This window comes from Rhipicephalus microplus, chromosome 10, assembly GCF_043290135.1.
Source record: "Rhipicephalus microplus isolate Deutch F79 chromosome 10, USDA_Rmic, whole genome shotgun sequence".
Lineage (NCBI taxonomy): Eukaryota > Metazoa > Arthropoda > Arachnida > Ixodida > Ixodidae > Rhipicephalus > Rhipicephalus microplus.
The window spans coordinates 3,426,172-3,450,085 of NC_134709.1; the positions used below are offsets into that span (position 1 = coordinate 3,426,172).

A 23,914-nucleotide genomic window follows, 5' to 3' on the forward strand; every position below is an offset into this window, starting at 1 on the left:
TCCAGAGTAAATATTAAAAAAAAAGTGTCCTTGAGTGGCATATCCAAGGCAGCGTTAAGGTAAAACAAAAGGTAACAAAAGTTCAGTCGTTAGTATATCCGCTTGTCCAGTAGTTTTATTCATTTTGTGCCACATTTTCTTGCGATATTTTTAGCCACTATCATTTGCCGAACAGTGTGCTAACTTGGCAACCCTAAGCCATTTGCTATGTGGACAATTTTTCACTATGTTTTCCTTTTGCAATAAGAACCTCTGTAAACACAGAAAAAATCATATTGGTGTTTAAGATGTCATTTCCAGGCTCTTTTCTTTCTTCTTCGAATTTCTTTCATTGCAGCACGCAAAAGTTTACACTCACTACTGAAAGCTGTGCATATTAAAATCAAATTGCGGCTGCTCCGATCACGAGGCATGCTTTTAGATGCGAAGCAGCCTAGGGTCGAGCTCAATCCAGTGTGCGGTGGGGCCAGCCTTACTGCAACTTGCGTGTTCACTTCCCCTCTCCTATGCTCCGCCCTCTCCCGCCTCACAACGCCAATGAAAGGAGCGTCTGCTAACCAATGCTCACTCCTCTCTCTTATGCTACCCTTCTCTTCTAACGAGTTTCTTGGAATGAAAAAGAAAAAAACTGTGCGTGCTGCACAACCGTTCACGAACTGCCCCATATATATGGTACAGGATCTCGACCTCCAATCTAGGGTTGGAGGGATATTTCTCTTGTGCGTTGTTGAACAATGAACCTTTGCAGAGTGCATGTTGAACAACCAGAGTTGTCTGTCGTTCATTGCCTATTAGCAGTGATTGGCATGTTCCAGTAGAAAACACTGGTCCATAACTGCGTGCTTTGCACCTCCCTAGGTGTCTCCCCAGTGCAACGCCGCGATGAGCGCCAGTATCAACGCCGCCATTAGCGTAAGCGTTTGCGCCGGCTGCTTCGCATATACACATGGTTCCCTTTAGTGGGAGATGGTGCAATCTTTTTTCAATAATGAGATGATTTAAAAAAATAGCATGCAAAAATTTTGAATTCGCACCCTAGCGATCTTGAGTTCGAAAGGGCAGGTTCTTTTAGAGTATTTTACAGCAACAGCTATTACAAACACGAATTTGCTGGTGGAAGAAATAACGAAAAAGCACTTCTGAATGAAGATCCTTGAATAAAGCATATTAAAAGATAGGCGTCAACTCGTTTCCACCGTTCACGTGTTTTTCTGTGGACGCAAAGCAGGGAAAATTACAGTGTGATGTCCAAAAGTAGAAGTGACAGACATTCTGGGGGCATGTGTGCATTTATTGTTGAAAATTGGTTAAATACATATGTTCAGTTTGACATCCCGAAACCACCATATGATTATGAGAGATGCCGTAGTGGAGGGCTCTGGAAATTTCGGCCACCTGGGGTTCTAGTAAAAATCGCTTTGGTTACATGCTGCAGTGCTCTTCAAACGAGCTATCAGCAGCATATCTGGAACGGATGACGTCCACCAATGAATCGCTGCCACAGTTTCACGCTACAGATTAAACTAGACGTCACGAACTCATGCGGCAGGTGTGTTTCACTGTTAAGCACCAAACACGGCATTGTGTATTATTCAGGATACACACACGCCCACTGTTTATTCAGCGGAATAATTCTAGCCACGTGACTGACGTTGGTGGCTTGGAGAACAAGGGGCACATATTTTGACGTGCAGGCGTGGCTACTGCCGGTGATGGACGCTCCTAAATCCCAGCTTGGCAGTGCAATTTCTGTCGATATTATCAGAATGGCACAGTAAATCTCATTTGATGCACTTTGGCACAGTTGGCACACAAGAGGAATCACTGATATTTGCACAAGCTTAGCAAAAAGTAACTAATAATGTTGACAAAGGAGCCCATCCTGTTGCTCGTTTTGACTCCTGCTGCAACTGTGCTATGCGATTTCATGAGAGATTGATTCTTGGCAGAAGAAACAATGAACATGGCTTGAAACTATACCACATCAACAAAAAAAAAAAAAAGAGGGGGGGGGGGCATTGTATCAGGGATTCTTTGCACCCCTCGGAATATGAATTTGTGCATGCGCACGTTTGTTGGCAATCTGTTTTTATGTATGCAATCAGTCTTGTTACGCATGGGCTTGCAAAGGTTTGTGGTTGTGGAATTTATATACATTGTTGCAAGAAGACAGTTGTTAGTAAGTGCTCTCCTTAAACACACTCCATAGCGAAATGGCTCAGCCACAATCGTGTCTGAAGCAAAATGTTTCAATCTCAAGGTTCCATGAGAACATTTTAGGAAGCCTATGAACTATGAAGCATGCACAAACATGATGACAAATTCTGTCACAGAACAGGGGCAGCACTGAAAGAGAATTTTAAGGAGTCGCACTATAATGATAGAGGTGGTCCGACTGTCAAGACAAATGAATAGCCCCAACATGGGTGCAAAACAGGTGGAGGCCTCATTCTGTCGATAGAATGGATAGCAAATAGCCTTCGGATGACACGGACTGGATCGAAATGCGATAAACATGGGCCCAAAGAAACAAAATAGCCCGTTTTATGCTTGGCTCACCCTAATCCCATTCGGATAGTTTGAAAAATTCGCCACCAAAGGACTCGTCCAATTACGACGCTACCTAGTGTCCACTCGGGATTTAACAGACATAAATTGTTAATGTTATCGTGCTCTCCAATCCCAAGCTTTGATAGACAATGCCTGGCTATATCGATGCTGAGCTATAACAACTCTGTATTTCTTCATGCGATGAAAGATTTCTTAACTGCCTATGCTTGCCTCCCCCCCCCCCCCCCTCATGTGTCCGGATGTTGCACCTTCGCAAGATGTCACACAAACCAGCATGAACCGCATCTCAGGGTTCTCGTGGCATCCACAGCCACAGATGTTTTTATGTTTTGACACACAAGCAGCTTTGCTGGAATATGGTTTTTGCCAAAATTACATATTGTTTTTATTTGCTTACATAAGCTTAGTTTCTCTACATTCATAACAAAAAAAAAAAGAAGATAAAAGTCAACTTAAGGTAGGTTAAAAGAGCTCTTAAAAAACACTGCTTCGCTGCTAAAATAAAGAAGAGCTTAATGTCTCAAAATTGTCACCGGGCTGCTTGTCACTTTATTTCCTATGAGGAGTTAAATAAAGCTACATGCTCACAATAACAATGATTGGCAAGCTCTCATAATAGAGATTATTTTAAGAAACATATCATTGCTGCATAGATAAGTTTTGACATACTTTTAAAATTTATTTTTCTTAAGATCCATTTTCTGGCCACCTCAGTTTAGACATGTTCTTGGTACTTGCGATAGCCACATTAGGATGAAATTTTGCCAACATATTCTTTAACATGTGAAATATCTCCTTCAAATGCGATATTTCATTGCAAAAATTTCATTAAATTAGGCTACAGAATAAACTTTTTTTGAGTAGCATCTCCCCTTAAGGACACAACGCCTCGAAAACATGTCAAATTATAAACTGATTTAAATGAAACTGAGTATATGTATATGAGCATGCAGATTTCAAATGTGGAATAATTTTTGCAGTATATATTTTTAAAATTTTCTTTAGTAATACTGTCAATAACTTCAGAGATTTTTACAGCAGTGGGTAGAAGTGTCTACAAATACGGCTGAACCCCTTTATAAGGGGCCTGTTCAGGGCAGCATTTCTTGTCTTTTATACGAAATGTCTCTTATAAGCAGGGTACCATGATGGATTTCTCCATCACCCTGTATTTTACTGTAGGCACACTGGTGTCTTATACCCATTTGTCTTTCATATCAGTGCCTCTTATAAAGGGCTTCGACTGTATTACATATTCACCAATATAACAAACGTAAAGATAGTAAAAATAGCATAATACATAAAAATACAATTGTAAAGAAAAGCCATGATACAGAAATATGATGACACTGAACCTTCGTTAATAAAGAGTGCACATGTTTCAGTCACATGTGTAGAAACTGAAGAAAAGATAAGAGTAGAGAAAGGCAAGCATGCCAAGATACTAAATTAGAATGACTTCCACCATTTTGGATCACAAATATCAGTATACTTGGAAAGAGGACCGACAATGAACAGTAAAGTCCCGATAGCGTCGCTATCTTGTAGCTGACAAAACGGTTAGGTCAGCAAGTTTGACAAATTTGTAGACAGTGGGCTGCGGTACCACCGTCTCGGGTAAAGCATTCGACTCTCGCAATGTCATGTAGCTTTAAAGTATTAAACATTTCGAATGAATTTTTGGAGCCATAGTTTGTTGTGAGCCGAGCACTTGCGATAGAAAAGACTCATTTGCGAATTTACTACATGCGGTTGTTCAAACAGGTTTAGAAATGCATGCCTATTTTCTTGCATCCTGTACTCATCCCAGGCAATTTTGATGAGCCTAATTACTTAGTCTCCCAGAATGTAATTTGAGAAGTACTTAATGTACAAGGAGAAAATTGCAAATCTGCACACAAGTATGCAAAAGAGTTTTGTCGAAATCAATAAAGTACTTTGAAAATGTGTTTAGGCAGAAACACTTGTTCATAGCACAAATTTTTTTTCTGGTGTTGAGTGCAACCATATCTTCATTGCAGCTTCCCCGAAAAAGCCACTTGTTGGAGTGCTTTCCGTTCGCCACCCCTGCTTTGAAAAATGGAATGTGCCTCTTGATATCAGCGTGCTCTGGAAAAGCAGCACTGCATGTTGCACTCCTGCCGCACCAGCATCCGGTGTACATAAAAGTGCAGTTATTTTGACAATCGTACTATTCCAAGACATTTTTTTATGCCTTTATAAACATTTGATATTTCCCTTCAAACTCTGGGAGAAGCATACAAAACTTTCTCACATCGTCGTAAAGCACGTCGTCTTGAGGGGGCAGTGTCTCGTCATTGACTTCAGTGTCTGCATACGGCTCGTCATCAGCTGCCTGGCTGCCCAGCTCTTCGTCCTCCGTATACTCGGGGCTGCATAGAAATTACAGCTTCTTAACTTTTTCGTTGCTGCGCGAGAATGGTTGTTTTTCATATGTCTTAAGAAGATCATTTTTGCCAGTTTGAAAAGTACTCCGGCACGCATTGCAGCATACTAAGCTTTGCAGAATAAAATTTTTTTTCAAAAAACATAGGTAGTAATCCAACAACAGTATTTTAGAATGAATAAAAATGTGAAAAGTGAAATTTTTCGCCACCAGATGGTAAACAGTGGAATAAAAAACACTATATATACAAAAATATTCACAACGAAAAAAATTCATAATATGCAATTAGTAGATAAATGACCCAAAAACAGTATAAAATAATTGATGTTGTACAAAATGTTTCTCTTAATATAGACAAAGAAAATCACAACCAACAAACTGCTTCATTGCTCATGTCATGCGGTGAAGCATTGCATGGTTTTTCGCGAGACACAAGCATACTCGTACACTCTTCTCGGTAAATTTTCATTGCCTTGCGATAAGTCTCTCTAGGTGTTCCAATACAGATGGATCCCCGCGATGTGAATAATCCCTTGATAAATGAGATGTCCAATGAACTTCACTATTTCATCTAGCATCACTTTTTTTCCATAAGCCACCTCACTCCGCATAGGTTGGCATTCCAATATATGCATCCAAGCATATTCCTTTGCATCTTTGTGCATATCGTAATAAAAAAGGACAATATCAGGTGCAGTTCCAAAATGTTTCGGCCTGCTCCGTAATCAGGGCCAATATGTGCTTCGGGGCCCTCCTTGCCGTTAAAAGAAGCTCTGCAGCCAGCGCCACCACAACACACCCCAGCAAAGTGACAACTGCGCACGTAACCTGAGTAACTGTAAGATTATGCACAAAGGTCAGAAGCTATATGCACTTGTGGCGGAGGAGATAACTTGAGGATGTAAACAAAACAAACCAATGAACGGCTATGGATGTCTCAGGCTGACACAAGACATCGTGGCCGTAAACCTTCAAGCCTAGGTGCTGTCATCCACGAAATGTCCGCTCATTCTCACTCAATTCAGGTGGGCTCGCTAGACAGTTTGGAGCAGCCCATGTGTTTTGAAGTGCTGATGTGCGCCCAAGCACGCGTGACGACCGCGTAATAGGAGCGACTAGTGACGCTATACGTGAGCCTGTGCCTGATATATCGATAAAGCAAAACCAAAGTGCCTGGAAACTGGCTGCGAGAGCCACCTGCACACATTATACATGCACTTTACATGCACGTATACTTTATACACACTCCATACATTCTTTTGCAGAATTAATTTTCTCTGACTTCTAGCAACAGCTCTGTATTGGTTAGCTGGCATAAATTTCTGACAATTACTACAGCTCAACTCAATCAAATTGGGAAGCTAACACATAAATTCATTATTTTGCTTGCAAAGTTTTTTTTTTCATTACAGAACTTCGATGTTACTGTAGCATAATCATTAGGGGCACGCACTTCTGTCAAGTTCGCCAACCTAGTGAATTTTTCCAACTACACACGCACATTGGTTCGTACAAAAATCTAAAAAAAATCGCTATGTTGCCCAAGTTGGCAAATTCGAAAAAAAATTCCGAAAGTTTAGAGACTGAACTAACTACTAGAAAGTGCTGGGGCCACGAGAAAGAAATTTAACATGCCAAAATCGATGACCAAAAAGTGTCGATCACTGGTGATCGATTTGAATAGGCATGGCAACGAAAGAGTTAAAGCTCAAGGAGAAATGTTCGGTGTCCAGGAAAAGTACGTTGTGCCGCCCACCAACAAAGACCAACCTTCCCCGCTCCGCTAGAAGAGGGCAAGTACCGAAGAGCTCGCGCTTTTACCAGAGGTGCTACAGCTCGTTTTGCATGTTAGTTCTAGCGCTGGAGTTTGGACATTCTTGCATGGTCTGTGAAAGACTGTGGTTCAACTTTACTTTGCCTACAAAACATAGCATCAAGCAAGAATGCCATGGTAAGACTTTAAGATAAACCAGCTTCGCTGCTTTTCATTAAAGCTACTGTATATTTCTCCCTCTTTTTTTTTTTTAGATGCTTAATTGGGCCCATAACATCGCCGAGTTATGAGCAGCAATGGCTAATACAGAAGCGCACTCGACCTGCCATGCAGCACTGATCGGAATAAATACATTTACTCGCCATAATTTCATAAACCTCCATGTGGTTCCTGCTATGAAGATCAAAGTACCGTATGTCAGTGAAAACTTGCAAGTGTTTATGAAGTTAATTTCCCTATGCCATACCATAGTCGATTGTATACAGCAAGATCTCTGTGAAAAAAATTCCGCCATATCCACGAAGTGAATGATGATGAGTGGGCGAAGCTCCGGAGGTAAACCTGGTAAACCATGAATCCTCTGTACATTTTGCCCACTCGATTTTATTACATCGCTCCCCCTAGCGTACGTCGCCGCACTAAATCGAACGATTGCCTTCAACCAATGACACGCGCCATATGTGACATCATTCCTATTTTATAAGATCTCGCGTCTTTCATCAACTACAAGTACCACTTTCTAGTTTATAACATCTTGCATCTTTTCATCATCAGCTACAAGTACCACCATCTAGTAAACACTACAAGAACTAAACGAGAGGTGGCTACATACAGGAGACGGTACCGCCATCTAGTGAACACTGCAAGAACTAAACTAGAGGTGGCTACATACAGGGGACGGTACCGCCATCTAGTGAACACTGCAAGAACTAAACTAGAGGTGGCTACATACAGGCTACAGGGGACGCACAGCCCACGCCCTAAGGAGCTTCGCCCCTAAAAAACAAGGGCTACGCATATTGTAAATCAGTTATTTATTTATTTATTATTTATCGATACTGCAGGCCAATATACTGGCCCATGCAGGAGGGGCAAATACAATAATACAATTCTGCAGTTGTGCAGAATACTGTAGAATTGCACATCTTCAATAACTTCTGCTAAAGGAGGGCTACATTTCATTTGTTTGGCAAGTGGCAGCACTCACATGGGAGATGTAGTCTGTCTGGGTTCTGAGCACGCATCGTCTGCTGGTGCAGCAATGGGCAATGATGGAAGCATACGCAGAGGTTTAGGCACCAAAGGACGAGGCGGTGGGGCTCGTGTAGGTGGAGCAGGAGGAGGAGGAGTGCTTCGGCAGGGCACTGCACAGAACAAACTCTGAAACACAGACTAGTTCGCAACACTATCACTTACTAAAATATGTACAACCATGTACAACCTCTTAAGGGAAAGCGATGCACAAGCGCAGATTTTTTTTTTTTCTTCAGGTGGCAGCTTTCCCTACAGCATTGTCTTTTTCATCTTTTTTAGCATTTTTCAGTCTCTAGAAATAGTTAACATAAGGCTTGCAGTCTAGCTTGAAAGCTAGGCTCTGTGCATGTAATTCCTTCATCGTGTGGTAAAGTATGCGTCGAGGAGAGTGGGAGATGCACAACACAAGGCTGCACTAACGCCAACACTCTACTCCTCTAATGCATCATCCTATCATCAGGCCAATGATGGTCTATCGTGTAGATGTAAATCCTATTTTATCGATACTGCCACCTTTCCACGACATGAAGACAAGACTTGAAGTCCTCACATTTCTCTTTTAATCACTAGATTAAAAAAGAAATGCATTGGCCAGGCTTCTGTGACCCTCTCACCAAAAAAGTGACTACTCCATCCACATGTGTATAGCACAGTGCCATATCATGATGTGGTTTTAGTGGCGAGTATGTTTTACAACTGGCTGTGCTCCTGATAACATCTTGATGGGGCTCACTTTTCACCTTCTATGACAACTTTTGTAACGATGCTGGCTGCATTCGAAAAATTGCTTTCCAATAAAACCTTACGTTGCGAGTGAAGTGCATGTGTACTGGAGGGCCACGAATGACGAGGTACAACGTGAGCGTACAATGGGAGCAAGCTGTTGGGCTAAGGACCTGAGCTCACCGACTTCCAACGTTATGTCTTCCCCACTGGACTGTTGATGAGCACAATTCTCTCCTCAAGAGCTTGGTGTGTGGACTCATTAGGCACATTATAGGTTTTGAGAGGTTAATGTTAACTATACTTATTTTTGTTTGGGCTGATGCTTGCTAGCATACCTTTGTTTATTTTAGCATTTCCATTTTTCTTCACGAGTGCAAATATATTTTCGTTCTTGTGAAAATCAAAAGCTTACCTCCTTCTCTTTTCTGATAATAGTATTTCACAGCTAGCCCAACTAGCTTTTTTTTTTAACCAAACCTGTCACAAATTGGGGTCCGTGACAGGACAAAGCTGTTTGTTCTTCATCTTGATTGTTGGGTAAAAACCATTACTAGCACACGGAAAATATAGGATTTGGTGGAGGGTATGGGTCTGAAGGAAGTGGAATTTAAAGTGTGGTACAACGAGCGGATGGCACAAGAGTCTGAGGAAAGGGCACAGAGGGAGCAGCTCCAAATGGAGGCCAAAGAGAAGCGGCTCAAATTTAAGCTAAAGGCCAAGATGGAAAAGCTCGAACTGGAGTTCGAGGAGGATGAGTCAACCGAAAGGTGGTCCCCAGACTAGGTGCTGAAGATTGGTCGTCGAGTTGCAGACTTGAGCCACGAAGACTGACTGGGGCCTCCTGCCATCGTGTTCCCACTCGACAGCACCATAGCCATTCAGTCGTGAACTCCAGCCTAAGGCTTGTGGCCTTGGCGCCGGCAGGCAATGTTGCAACAGCAGTCGGGCTATGGGACCGAGCTGTGCACTTGTCATCACTACCGAGCCCATGTCAACTACTCCAGTCAAGCTGCCACATTTGGCGAGATCCAACTCGCAATTTTCAATGCGGCACCGCTGAGCCGCATCCTCGCTATGCTTTGTTGTTACAGGTTTCGTTGAACTCCCACTTTGCACTTTGAAACTCTTTTAAAAAGAAACAATGAACTTTTTATTAAGTGTTTACTTGTGCATTAGTCTTAGGTTCTATTTAAGGTTTTATGCTTGTTTGTTAAGCCAATGGCTTTGTTCTTGTTCATGCTCTCGGAAGTTTAGCCCTAGGCCTAAAAGAACCTGCATCAAAGGCCTAAACAAAACCTGCATCACATACAGCGGATGTCCTGTCTTGATGTCGCCTTTCGTACTCATCTGAGCACTGTCCCCTTTTTACTTTATTATTGATCAAGTATTCGCATCAATATCATGGCGCATCATTTTTGGGCATGGACCATCAATGAACCTGGAAACCCATTTTTTTTTTTTTTTCGCAAATCACTGCATTATTTTTTCAGCCAGTTTCAATATTATGAAAAAAAAAAAAAAGTTTCAGCTTCACGCTAGTTCTGAACATAAATACAAAATTACTATTAAAACTATCTAATAAACCTAATTTTACCCAAGTATTAAAAGTTCCCATGAAGACATTTACATTCCTTGACAGGATCAATGTTGTCATCAACCTAAATTACCTTAACTTGGCCTTGACCACCTTGATTTAACGAACTTTTTTCTGAAATAAATGACTAGAAGATGCAGTTATTTGAGTAATCTCAAGTGATTTGAGCGACAAAAGTGTGAAACACAAACTTTAACCTCAAAGCTCTTGTGCCCACTCCAAGCCAGGTTATTGGATGCCTTGGATCTCTTGGTAGATTGGCTGCTGACCATGAGGGTACTGAGGATGCATTCAAAGCATTTGTTATTGACGAGAAATGTGTACATCCTTTGCCGATGAAGCAAACAAAGGCAAAGATCACAGGTTTATTCACTTAATTACCTATAGATTATTTCACTAATAACATCTAATGTTTTACAACCCAAAGCCACGATATGATCCTGAGAGATGCCGTAGTGAAGGAATTTAGAAATTTCGACCATCTGGTATTCTTTAATGTGTACTGACATCGCACAGTACAAGGACCTCCATCATTTTACCTCGATCGATATGCGACTGCTGCAGCTGGGATCAAACCTGTGACCTTTGGGTTAGCAGCGATTCCCTACAGATTAATGAAAATCTTGAAGTAACTTTAGCGTTAAGTCAGCATGTCTGAGCTCCTAGGCTAAGTTATTTATACAAGTCGTGGAAATGAATATATCAAAAGCAGGCTTCCACATGCTGCATCTCTAGCTCCACAGATAACTTTCGTTACCCTATTTACCTTCCACATTTCACAGAGCTTTAGTCTATCATGCTTACTGCAAAAAGAAAATGGCGACACTACACAGTCTCAATGGAAAAAAATATTACCATGAGTGACCGGTCTCCGAAGCGGCGAGATTGCGACACACGGCATTGTTTCTCAAGCAGTCTATTCTCAAAGGTGCCGAGCACCTTCCATTTTCCAAAGCAGGGGTGGCCGGCAGAAAGCACTCCAACAAACAGCTTTTTTGAGGCAACTGCAATAAAGATGTGGTTGTTTGCAATCTAGTGTAAAAAAAAATGTGGGTAGCTACATCTGCCGGTAAGCAATGAACAAGTGTTTCTTTGGACAGGCCAACAGCAAGATGGGCCATTTTCCGCTGGTATGCCAGCGACCCCTGCTTTGAAAAATGGAATGAGTTTGGAAATTGCACTATTATAAATGCTCGCGAACGATTGCACTGTGTGTCACAATTTTCCGGCAGCGGCCACCAGTAACTTGTGCTAATCTTTCTCTGTTAAGTTTGTACCTCTTCTAAACCAATACTAGAAACAGTGTACTAAAGGCACGCCAATTAGATGCATCCCGCACAGAATGGCCACCCAAGACACTCACACGAAGGCCTGTCTGGCTGGGCTGCGCTGTGTGCAAGATGTAGACTAGAGTGGACCGGCAAGCACATTCCAGAGGGCCTCGCTGGCTTTGAAGGGCAAGCAGTAGCAGCAGGCAGTGTTCGCCGCAGCCAGCCAGACGCCACAGGGTGGTGCATAAACTGCGCTGGCACATACAGAGGGGGCTCGGGTAGCTTTGGCTTTGTCCTCTGCGAAGAACCCTCCACAGGCTTTGGCAGGCATGATTCCTCGTGCTTCGGTTGCGACGATGCTACAGTCTCTCTACGAGGATGCTCTGGGGGCTTTGACAGGGTAATTGGTGTCACGTAGTCCTCCTCTTCTTCACACACAGCCTCACAAGACGCAGAGGCAGGGTGGTCTCCTACAGCCTTGGGCAGCAAAGAGTCTTTGCGGAAGTCAGAGGAGGACCCGGCCCTTGGTGAGGCTTGTTGTGATGGCACAGCCCTTGGTGGCGCTTGCAATGGGACGGCCCCTACTGGCAATTGTTGTGATGATACAGCTCCTGATAGTGCCTGTTGTGGTGGTGCATCTCCAGATGGCATTTGCTGTGATGGCTCAACCCCCGATAGCACTCCGACATGTTCAAACGAGGCTCCCCTGGTGAAGGACGCTCTCCGGCTTTCCGGGAAACCACCAAAAGAGCTGGATGTTTCCTTCACAGAGCCTAAAGAACAGTTGCGGTTGTTGGGCGGTTTTGGTGCAAGACTTGGGCGAGGAATCCGAACCTCAGTTGGCCTCTTGACAGAGGTAGCATGCGGTGTAGATTTGGCATCCTTGTCATTGAACAGCTCCCGGAGGGTCTTAACATTGGACCTTGGAGAAGCCAAGGCTTCGCGTGCTTGCTCATCCTAAAATGGCAAAAAAAAAAAAAAGAAACACAAACCCTTAAAAAAACAGAGTTGCCAGATGTTACGAAGTTAACAAGCAAATAGTCATCACAGAAGAAGCCACAAAAAGCTGGAATACAATAAATTTTCCCACTCTTGAAAATGTTTTTATTTATAATAACAAATGTTGCTCAAATACGTAACTAAGAACAAAACTAAGAATGTGGAACTAGGAAAAAGAGCAGATATTTGCTTTTTAACGTTGTCTCCAGGGTGGTCTCAATTTGGCCAATTGCAAGTTTGGAAGGTGTGATCATTGCTTATTAATTACCTTGATGTATGCTTAACTTCAACACTCAATTACTAAGTCATCAAAAATTGTGCTATTAGTGAACAAATGATTGCTAAAATAATTATAGTTGAGAGAAAAATACCAATAAAGCTTAAAAACAATACAGGCAACTAGAAAATTCTACAAGCGACCCTGAAGAAAGAAGCCCAAATCCATTTACTATAACTGGAACTAGTAACCCTGCTTCAGAGCAATATTTTAGAATTGAATTCAGCATTTTATCTGGACCTGAACATTTCCCGAGATCTCTATTTATCGGCAGTGCTATAATTCCTTCTTTAGAAAGAACAATGTCACAGGCACATCTCTCGTTTCCTTCAGCCATTCCTACATGACGTTCTTTTGCAGAGGACGACGCAGGCAAAAATTAAGTTGAAGCGCTCAAATATTGTTCACTACAAATAGCTTTGTTGTTCTCTTTACTGTGAACAAGGCTACACTACGGTAACTGAAATGTCAATTTTTACATTTTTAAACCTTTTCATTTTGGTCAGTACTTTTTCATTTACTTTGCTCTTCATGCTTCTTCCTAACCAGATTATGCTTTGTCAAATCATCGACTTCAACCCCAAGTATCATCGGCTTTGAAAAGGTACTCCCAAAGCTTCTTTGTGTTATGAACCATAATGAGCCACCATTAGCAAACAAATCCAGCCAAGTCCACTTCACAAATACCGTTGGACAAATATGTCGCCCTTTTTTACGGGAATGAGTTTTCACGTCCACTTCCACAATGTTTTCACCAAGTATTTCATATTCCCTTCAGACGCAAACTGTGATCCATCATCTGCAAATGCGTCGAATATGCATAGCATGATACCAGGGCACCCAAAATTACATTACAAGAAATAAAAAAAAGGAATGTTTTTTACGAGCTTCAGTAATTAATGTTCAGTGGCTTGTAATTAAATATTTAATTATTCTATCAGTAAGCTTCAATCCTTGCATGAAAGAATAAAATATTAGGCTCTAAATACATGCACAGTTTGTTTTAGATGCGAAGCAGCTTTTTGACTGGCCTGTGTAACCCTGTTCATCCGTGTCTCTGTGCCAACACGCCGCACGGCGCTCCCTTCGCCCCAGTTGCTGGAACGATGCAAAGTAGGTCAAGTCGCGGATGCGTGTTGACATCACTCTCTCCCTCAACCACAGCAACTCCTGGCTCCTTTGGCAGCTCGCAACATACTTCTTCCTCGCTTCACCCTCTCCTCCGCCCGCAACACTCTACTGCAAGTCGAGTGGAAACACTAGACAGATTTAGTTGCAAATCTGCAGCAGCCATATGAACGCAGCCTACCACTGAAAATGGCTAGCAGGCTGCGTCCGTCCGCACCACTGCTGCAGAAGCGCGACTAAATCTATCTGCTCTTTCGACTCATTTATCTGCGATGAAACTTACATGAAACCCAACCTGCCTCTTGTGTCTTTGGGTTTCGAACAAACGTTTACTCCACAAAACGCTACACCGAGTTTTGCTTCAAACCATTCTTCCAGCACCCGTGTCAACACCCATTTCAATGGGGTCAGCGCTGTGCCCACCGCTGCTGCTTCGCATCCCAATGGAGTTCTGTTCGGGAAATGGTTAATATTTTTAAATTGTGATCATGTCAAGTATACAAGAAAATACTCTTGACGTAGGTTCAGCAATGTGGCACCTCGAACTATCTTCGGACATGGTAGTGTCTCCAGCAAAGTGACCCTTTGCAACAATGCTCATCACAATTAAACGACTGCTAGCTGTCCACTTGGGAAGCCTGCCCGAATGTGCACATAAGTTTCAAGCCATTTGAAGAAACGCGGAGTGTATGACGTGCCTCTGAAATCGATGTGAACAATCATACACACTGCTGCTGTAAGGAATATATTCCCTTGCTGGCTCATGATAACCGCCTCACCTCGCAAGCTTGTGCTGGCACCGACCAGCAGGTCTAGCAGCGTCGTTGCCGCCGTGGTGTCGCTAGCGCTCAGCATCTCAGGCACGCAATGGTCACTAAACACACTTGATGTTGGAGCAATAATGATCCCCAAAGATGTGTGTGTCAATCACTGGGAGAAGGGTCCATGTGTCGTCCACTTTTCTGTTGCATTCACGTGCTTCACATGATATGTTGGGAAAGCATAGGTAATGATGACTTCTGTCTTCAAACAGCACCCGTTCCTATGTTGAGCAGTAACTCCGTCGATGGCACAACCAATAGACATGAAAAATTAACTGATACAACGTGAAAACACAGTTAAAAAAAAATTGAAGGCGAAAATGCTTGAGGCCCATATGCTTAGATTTTGGTGCACATTAAGAAACCCCAGGCGGTCAAAATTCTCAGAGCCCTTCACTACGGCACCTTTCATAATTAAAAAGTCGTTTTGGGATGTTATGACCAATTAATAATTATTATTAAAGTGAGAAAAAGATGATCAGAATCAAATGAGATGTGAATCCGGACCCTCTGCGTGGCTGTTCAGTACTCTACCACAGAGCCACAATGGAGCTTGAAACTAATTTGCAAAATATCCCCGCATTTCCGTGAAGTGAGTGATGATGAGTGGGCAAAGCAGTGGGATCATTCGGTGTTACTGTAAATAAATTGTGACATTGCCCACTCAAGCATGTAAACAAGCGACAAAGCAGTGTAAAAATACAATGTTTGGGACAGGCTAGTGCCAATGCTAGAGCGACTGCGAGTGGGACTCGGAGTTGCTTGAGTGCTGGACAAGCTCAACTGTTATAAACAATGTTTATTGGTCATAAATTGTAAGTCATCAGGAGGTTTACCAATTTGCTTTTTCAAAATTTTCCGACTTTTTCAGGATTTCCATGACGATTCAAAGTAAAATCCATGACTGTGATGTCTGCACATGTGCAGTAAATATGAAAAAATATGTATATCTGGTCAAAGCGATACTTCCGAGCCAGAGAGTCAGCAAGTTGGCTGTAGGCAGAATCCAAATACGAGTTAAAATTAAATGCAGCTGAAAGCTTGAAGGAGCCCACGATAGTCCTACAACGCAGCCGAAGCTGCTAGGAAATGTACAAGTGGAACCATCTCATGGCATCTGTGTTAAAGGGCCACTCACCAGGTTTGACAATTTTGAGCTGACAAGCGCAATGCGTAGATAAGGCGTTCATGATCACGTCTACCGAAATTCGCAACGCTATGCGCCACGGAAATGAGTCAAATTTTAAGATGGACGCTGCTCCTCCTTTCTTTCTTGAGCGCACGCCCAGAGAATGAGGGCATGACATGCGCGTATGAATGGCCCTACATACCCCGTAGAAGATTATGCTCCGACGTTGCAAACAGTGACCTGGGACATGGGAAAAATTATTTAACACAACATGCGTAGTTAATAATTTGTTGCTTGAAGAGATGAATAAAGCTCTAGATAAATAATGAGACGCAATAAGGAAATGCGAGGGTCTTTTTGCCTCATGAATTACAACGAGATGCGGGGCTCATGTGCCGGCGTTTCGAATGCGTTCGTGTCCCCGTGGACGCGGTCAGTGCATTGAGCAGACGACAGCCGTGGAACGCTCCTACGCATTCGCGCACTCATTGTGCTCATCTATTCTACCACGTCTAAGCCAGCGTTTCCAAACCATCCCGTGAAAGCAGACAGTAAACCTCAAAACATCGCTGGTAAGAAAAAACGCCGCTCGCGTGCAGGAGGGTTGGGCTTGTTAGGGCACGTCATGCATAGGTGACCTCTTGGTCGGATGCCGGAGAGGGTAGGAAAGAGATTTGGCTTGCGAAGGCTACGCGGAGGAGCGGCAAGAGTTTCGAGTTCGCATCCTCTCATCCTCGTTTCGCGCCGCTTCTAAAAAACTTTTCTCGGCTCGTAATGAATTGATTCAAAACATTTTTGTGGCAAAATTTTCCTTATCAGATACCCAACAACTTTCACGGTTTAACTAAAATTTGGTATGGGGCTTGGTGAGTGGGCCCTTTAAAGGAAGACGCCTGAGCTCGGCCGGTTACGCCACTGAAGTACATTCTAGTTCACTGTAATGGTTAAAGTACGATGACTGGAAGGGGCAGTTTGACGGATGCCATATGCGAGCCATGGAAGAGAAGCGCGCAAAACTGAAATGACATTTCTTACTCCACTAGGAGCGCAGCCGTCGTCGGGAGCTTACAGGATCCACACTGCTACAGCCAGCCCCGTGTATTTGACACAGTGCGCAAGCTGCCACACGAGTAAGTTTTGTGGAACTCTGGATGTGCAACTATGTGTGAATCTGGGATGCACACGATGTAAATCATCCCGAGTAGCGGCGCACTTTTGCCATGCCAGCAAAAGCAGGTACGTGTTTTGTGCCAGGATGCAAAAGTGGGTACAAGTCATGTCCGAAAAGGGTGTCGCGATTTCGAGCTGCCAAGAAACCACTTCGACACAAAATTTGGGCCCGTATTAAAAAATGGGGTGACAAGGAACTAACCAACGACTACGTTGTTCGTGAATGGCACTTCGAGGCAATGTTTATACAGAGACCTTATGGTCATGTCATCAATGAAGAGGCAGTTGAAATTCCATGCGATCAGCCACTGCTAACAGAGGACGCTGTTTCTACAATCTTCTCGGATGTGCCAAAATACTTAACAAAAGAAGAAACGCCAACTAGGAGAGAAACATGTGTGAACAACGCCAGCTCCCAGCTAAAAAAAGAAGGACGACCGTAAAGCAGCAGCTGCCCGAAGAAAGTGAACAGTTATAAAAACAAACAGCTTCAAGCATTATATAATCGGGTTTACCGCAGCCGTTAACACTGACACAACAGAAGTGGAGCCGCAACATCAGGCTTTTTAAGACAAGCTGGAACAAACTATCGATTCCCACTGAACCAGGGACCGGCACCTTCGGCCTTTGCGAATTCGAAGGTGCCGAGTTGGATCACATACTGCTGCCAAAATTGGTGAAGTTCAAGCAGGCCGGTGAGGAAGCTGGAACATTAAATTGCTATATTTTTCTAAGGGGGCTAACTACAGCGAAAACGCGATGTTGCCTCACCGGATGAAGCACAGTTGGCGCTGAACAGTGCACATTGTCCGATTTTATCTGGTGGCTGGTATGATACCGAACACAGTTGGGAAGTACGAGTTTTTTGCTGGCTGGTATTTTTTTTCTAAGTGCAGCCTTACGCATGTAAGCAACGGTTGTCGCGTGCACTGCAAGTATCTATGAAAGCTCTTATAAAATCAGCAGTCACGAGAAAGCGTAGCGTTTCAGTTAAACGCTTTAAAAGGCATGCCACGGCCACTGGGTGAAAAAGCGCACAGTACGGCCTGCCGCGTGGAGCGGCTTTCTATGGGAGAGCGCATGTCAGCTGTAGGGTCAGTTGCGGCCGAGGGGGTTGAAACGAGTAATGATAGGGATGGGGAGGAAAAGAACTCTGCTCCTTGTAGGCAGTCCAAAGCATCATCGATGCGCGGCAGAGGGTATACGTCTTTGCGCGTTATCTTGTTGAGTCGGCGGTAGTCAACGCAGAACCGGATGGATCCGTCTTTTTATCTTGACGAGAACAACTGGTGAAGCCCAGGGACTGTTGGAGGGCTCGATGATGCCACGTTTGAACATGTCGTCCACTTGTTCGTCGATGACACGGCGTTCAGCAGATGACACACGGTACAGATGCTGTCTTAGCGGGGCTTGTTGATCAGTGTCAATACGGTGAACGACCGCAGAGGTTCGACCTAAGCCTGACTGGTCACGATCAAATGAAGAGCGAAAGCGGAGTAGAAGATTTATAATCTCTTCACCCCGAGTTGGTTCGAGCTCAGAGTTGATGGCATCCGAGAAGACGTCCAGATCATTAGGCGCGATGGTAGGAGTGACAGCACAAATTGGGAGCGAAACCATAGAATCGGGTATAGTAGCCGGAAGAATGCACTCGTAAGGTTCGTAGCTTCCCAGGCATTCTCCACGTAGTAGGGATGACCCGCTGTCTGAGGGATTGCACACATGAATGGCAGAGTGACCGCTGCGAAAAACGACGATGGCAAACGGAAGCATGATATTTCAACGGCACACAGATGTGACTGATGGCATAAACAACACAGGCGATTTCGGAGGGGAGGCACACGACACCGAGACAACAAAAGCTGAGAAAGGCGCAATGTCAACATCAGAAGCAGCAAACACACTACACAAAGCGCCATCGTCGGGGTCATAGCACGGCACAGATAACGCGAGTTCGGAGTGAGCACAGTCGACCAAAGCAGAATTTGACGAAAGAAAGTCCCACCCAAGGATAACGTCATGCGAAGAACGGAATAAAACTACAAATGCGACGACGTACATCGCACCTTGAATGACGACTCGTGCAGTGCACAAAGCTGAAGGCTGAATATGATGGGACGTAGCTGTCTGCAAAGATAGGTTGGCAAGTTGCGTGGTCACTTTCTTCAAGTTTCGGCACAGTTTCTCGCTAATTACAGATACGGCAGCTCCAGTGTCAACAAGCCCATGCACCTTAATGCCACCAATAGAGAGTTCGATTGCGTTCGGGGGACAGCAGTTAGGTCTTGAAATTTTCGCTGCCAACGCAGTTCTTGCCTCCGGAACTGCGCCCATCAGTTTTCCCCTCACGGTGGGCTGTTGCGACGTAGCACTGGAAAAATTGATCGACTACGAGGAAAAGGTGAACGGCTTGAGCCGGATGGTCGGCGACCGGGACGTACATCTAGAGGTGGATCAACAGGAACGGGATATCGCGGCTGAGTGGGCATGTAATGTGAGGCCCCTGGAATGTCATGGGAAGTGAAGCTGCGATGACGGCAGTGACGAGCTATGTGGCCTGGGATGCCACATGAAAAACATATCGGCCGATTATCCGGAGTGCGCCATTGGGCGACGGTAGGGGCACTGTTCGCTGAATAAGGTACCGTAAATGGTCGTGCAGGCGGCGGCGCCATATAAACGTTCTGATCTGTTTCGTATACAGCCGGAGACGGGACGATCAGCGAGCGGGAAGGTGGCGTTGACGAATAAACGTGGGAAGTAGCTTCGTAGATGGCCGGAGACGTTGGCGCACGTGGCCGAACAACTGCGGCTCCATACGTTAGTGGTGCGGTAACAGTTGGTGAAGCCTGAGCTGGCGGCAATGCTTCGGCAACTTGCGATTGAATGACCTGGTGAAGCGAAGGCGACAAGGGTGTTATCGGCTCGGTAGTTCTTGTGATTATAGATAGCTGCCGGGCGACCTCCTCGCGTATGAATTGTTTTATGAGTGGCATCAACGTAGAGTGGTCGGCGGTGTCATGGTGATAGTCGAGGGATGAGATGTCCGCAGTGTCTTGAGCAGCGCAACGTGTAGAAGCGTACTGCCTACGCAGCGCATCATAGCTTTGGCAGAGTTGAATCACCCCGGCGACCGTCTGGGGACTCTTCGCAGCAAGCATTTGGAATGCACCGTCGTCGATTCCTTTCATGATGTTCTTGATCTTGCCTGCCTCGTCCAGAGTCGAATCGACGAGCTTGCAGAGAAAGAGCACATCTTCGATATAGCTTGTGAAAGTTTCATCTGCTCTCTGTACTCTGCCCCGCAAGCGCTGTTCAGCACGAAGGCGGCGGACAGCAGGACGGCCAAAGACTTCCAAGAGGGCTTTTTACCAATTCCGAGCAGGTACTGTAATCACTTTGATGATTCCTGTACCATAGTTTTGCCACGACGGTCAGGTAAAAACTCACATTTGTGAGCTTATCGGCTGCGTTCCACTTATTGTATGCGCTCACCAGTTCATACTCGGCAATCCAGTTGTCCTCACCTTGGTCCTCTGTGCCACCAAATATGGGGGGGGGTCGTGCTGCCGGAGAGCGCCAGCGCAGAAGACAGGCACAGGTGCGAGATCTGGAGTAGCGGCCTGAGATGGCCCCGGATCAGTCATTGTAGACGGTCGTTGGGGTGTGCGGCTGCGAAGTTCCAGGGTGAGGACCAGATGTATCCCAGCACTTCCACCACTTGAAACGGGTTGTTGAACACGCAGGAGTTGACTCGGCGAACGAGAGATTTATTTAGCGCAAGGGCTAACTGAACGCAAGCCTGCGATCACAGCAAGTCTTCTTCCTTTTTTACACTCGAGCTCTATGCCCACTGCCCTCGTTACAGTATATATATATATATATATATATATATATATATATATATATACACGACCAGGTCAAGTGACAACCACGTTTTTATTATGTAAGCATTCCACAGAAGTCTGTCAGGTTGGGTATGATACAGAGGACAGCCCATAATATCAACCGCTATCTCGGAACCCTTCCCCCAGTGTATTCACACTGACTGCGCTCCACGGCAAAACGAGAGAGAGAGGAAGGGGGTCATTAGCCACCCCGCGAGTGTTTTGAAAACGCCCCTGCTACGTAGCCTCCGCAGTCACCCCTGAGGAAGGAACCAAGTCTGTTCCGAAACGTCAGGTTTTTTCAGAACTTTTGGTTGGAGCCTAAATCATCTCCCACGTTTTTATTATGTTTACACATCACAAAACCACCGCTGCTGTAGGACATTCGAGTGCATGTGACGTGCCTTCGTTTGAGCGAGCACAGGTGCCTATTTGTCGACGATACATTGTAGAACAAATAAACAGTAATGGATGACAGAACCGCATGACAGAGACTGCCAGAAGACAAACGCGTTGGAGTGCTACCGGGATTCGCCAGTGCCCGTGGAGAGGCTAACATGAAAAGACTGAACAGATGGTTTTATTGTCGATAGACACAGAAGCCAAAAGTTGGGCGCACAAGCTGGAGCAATTGTCAAGTCGTTTTATTATGCAAAAGCGTAAAGAAGTAAAAAAAAAACAAAAATGTCGGGACCAGCCCTAAATTGAGAATAAATAAAATATTTTCACATATCATGTTCTGACTACGTGTTCACTGTTGAATTAGTTGCATTATCATAAGAACGTTGGGATGGAAAGAGATGAAAACACTCAAAAGCGCAGGAACGCAAGCAGTCGTGTTCACGTTTTGCAGCATTTAATCACTCTTTTCGTCTCGCAGTTTTCATATTATTCACTTCATAACTGCTCGCTCAATCGCCAGCATTTAAATTACAGTCCTGAAATTTCAAAGAGGCTCGAGTCCAATGTTATGAGATTGCGCACATGCTATGTATATTTCGTGACTGTAGCATCTGATACTGTATTTTATGAATACTATAGACGTGTTTGGAGGAAGTTAGAAGTCTATCTTAGTTTGTGTTAAAAGAATAGTGGCAACTACAGTTGCTAAGGTTAAATATTTCAAATGAAGTTATTAAATTTGAAGCAACGTTTTTTGATACGACATACTCACAGTTACTATAATTAATTTATATGCATTAGAAAAGTTTACCTCTTCCACATCTATTAGTTGTGATCTTGTAGGATCCGAGTAAAATGTGCTTACAATTCTTACTTTCGCGATATCTGATCGGTGTGCAAAGTTACATCTCCGGTAAGACAATACCAAAAATTTGCAAGGGCTGCAGGTATATAAAAGCAAGGTCGGTAAATACCTGGTGTGCACACGCCAGACAGATATTAAAAAAATTTCGCGGGTCGCACAAAGATACACGCGCTCAATCGTAACTACCGCAAGCACGCTGTGCATGCGATTCTATGGGCGCTCAAGAAACTCCCCCCCTCCCCCTGGTGGCGCCGCAGCGGTGGTTCGGGAACTAGACCTGTCATGGCGGTTATGGAGCATGCGGCGGGCCATACCCATGCCCTCTATCATCCAGCGGCAGCGAGCATGCAAACACTCGCCGCCATCTAACACCTGCTGACAGTTGGTTTTTTTTTTTTTTTCACTGCATTGAACTTTTTTCGCCGCGCTCAACTTATACATGATGATGTAGAAAAAATAAAATGTTTTTGCAAAACCAGCTGGATGCATCATGCAAGAATTTTTTTTTACACTGCCAGAAATGCTTCTTGGTTATTCTTAGTGGCAGTAGAAATTACTATTTAGGGTGGTAATTGGATTGGATCTAATGCTACCTCAATTGCTGTATTTACTGCCGATCTGCATCTCCAGCTAAGTTGTACTTCTCTAATATATATTTTTCAGTAAAAAAAATAATAATACCTATATACTACTTGTGTTTTCTGCGCACCTTGTGTTAAAAATTACTAACAACGTCACAAGAATGGAGCGGCACTGCATCATTCTCTCTTTCTTTCTTTGGTTGTATTGTAAATGTATTGCCCAAATTAAGCTCCCGTTGCTTCAAATTTCTTCTTTTCTTTCTCTTTTTCTATGACGAGCACATGCACTTTGATGTTTTATTTCTCTAGGCTCTGCTGCTCAGAGTTCAGTAATGTCCTGAGATGTCTGCAATGAAAGATAGGATTTGCACTTAAGGCGATGACATTCGAATATTTTTGACATTCGAACAATTGTGTACAAGAAGGAATCTGTCTGGTCGCAACAGCTCCCTTTATTCCACAGATTTATCACAGATGTGGGCCGGTTACCTTCGTTTGTGTACTCTTACATGGACATAACGCCTAAGACTAATCACAGATTTAATAATACCATTTCCAGAAACTGAAACGAGAGATTTAGATGAAGTCACCCAACTCTATACCCTAGAAATGCAAGCTACCAGCAATAAGTGCATGTAGCTGAGGACGTTTGCTGTTGCATCGCCAATAATAATAATAATAATGATAGTAATAATAAAAGTCATCTAATAGCACGACAAGCCTCAGCTAATGGCAGTTCTATCGGAACCAGAAGGCCTTGAAGCCAAGTGGAAATCATGGTCAAGACAAACATGCACAAATTTACTGACGTGTGTAATGTTGTGGTTAGAAAGTCATGCTGGGCGATATGTAGAAGCAACTGACATAGAAATAGTGAATATACAAACATAGAAGCTAAGGAACACTTTAGACAACCTAAAGGACAAGTTGTTATGGCTGTTTTGTGTTGACATTTCCCCTTTGTTTTTATCTCCGCAGTATGAAGTCTTATTTGCTTTGTTTGCCCTTTCCTGTATAAACCTAAATTTGTCCACAGTATTGAATGATTAACAAATAAA

The 23,914-nt window shown here is 43.9% G+C and overlaps 1 protein-coding gene across 3 annotated transcripts in view; it reads right to left on the bottom strand.

The window, feature by feature from the left end:
- LOC119181046 (uncharacterized) overlaps positions 1-23,914 on the bottom strand; it is a 53,934-nt gene that overhangs the window by 24,995 nt on the left and 5,025 nt on the right. For 2 of the 3 annotated variants that reach the window (XM_037432223.2, XM_037432222.2), the window contains exons 2-4: positions 11,690-12,554; positions 7,960-8,116; positions 4,847-4,964 (exon numbers count right to left, since the gene is read on the bottom strand). In XM_037432223.2, coding sequence (XP_037288120.2) covers positions 4,847-4,964; positions 7,960-8,116; positions 11,690-12,554 — 1,140 coding nt within the window. Of the gene's footprint in view, positions 1-4,846; positions 4,965-7,959; positions 8,117-11,181; positions 11,331-11,689; positions 12,555-23,914 lie in introns of all 3 variants that reach the window. The other variant, XR_005111142.2, reaches the window with a different exon arrangement.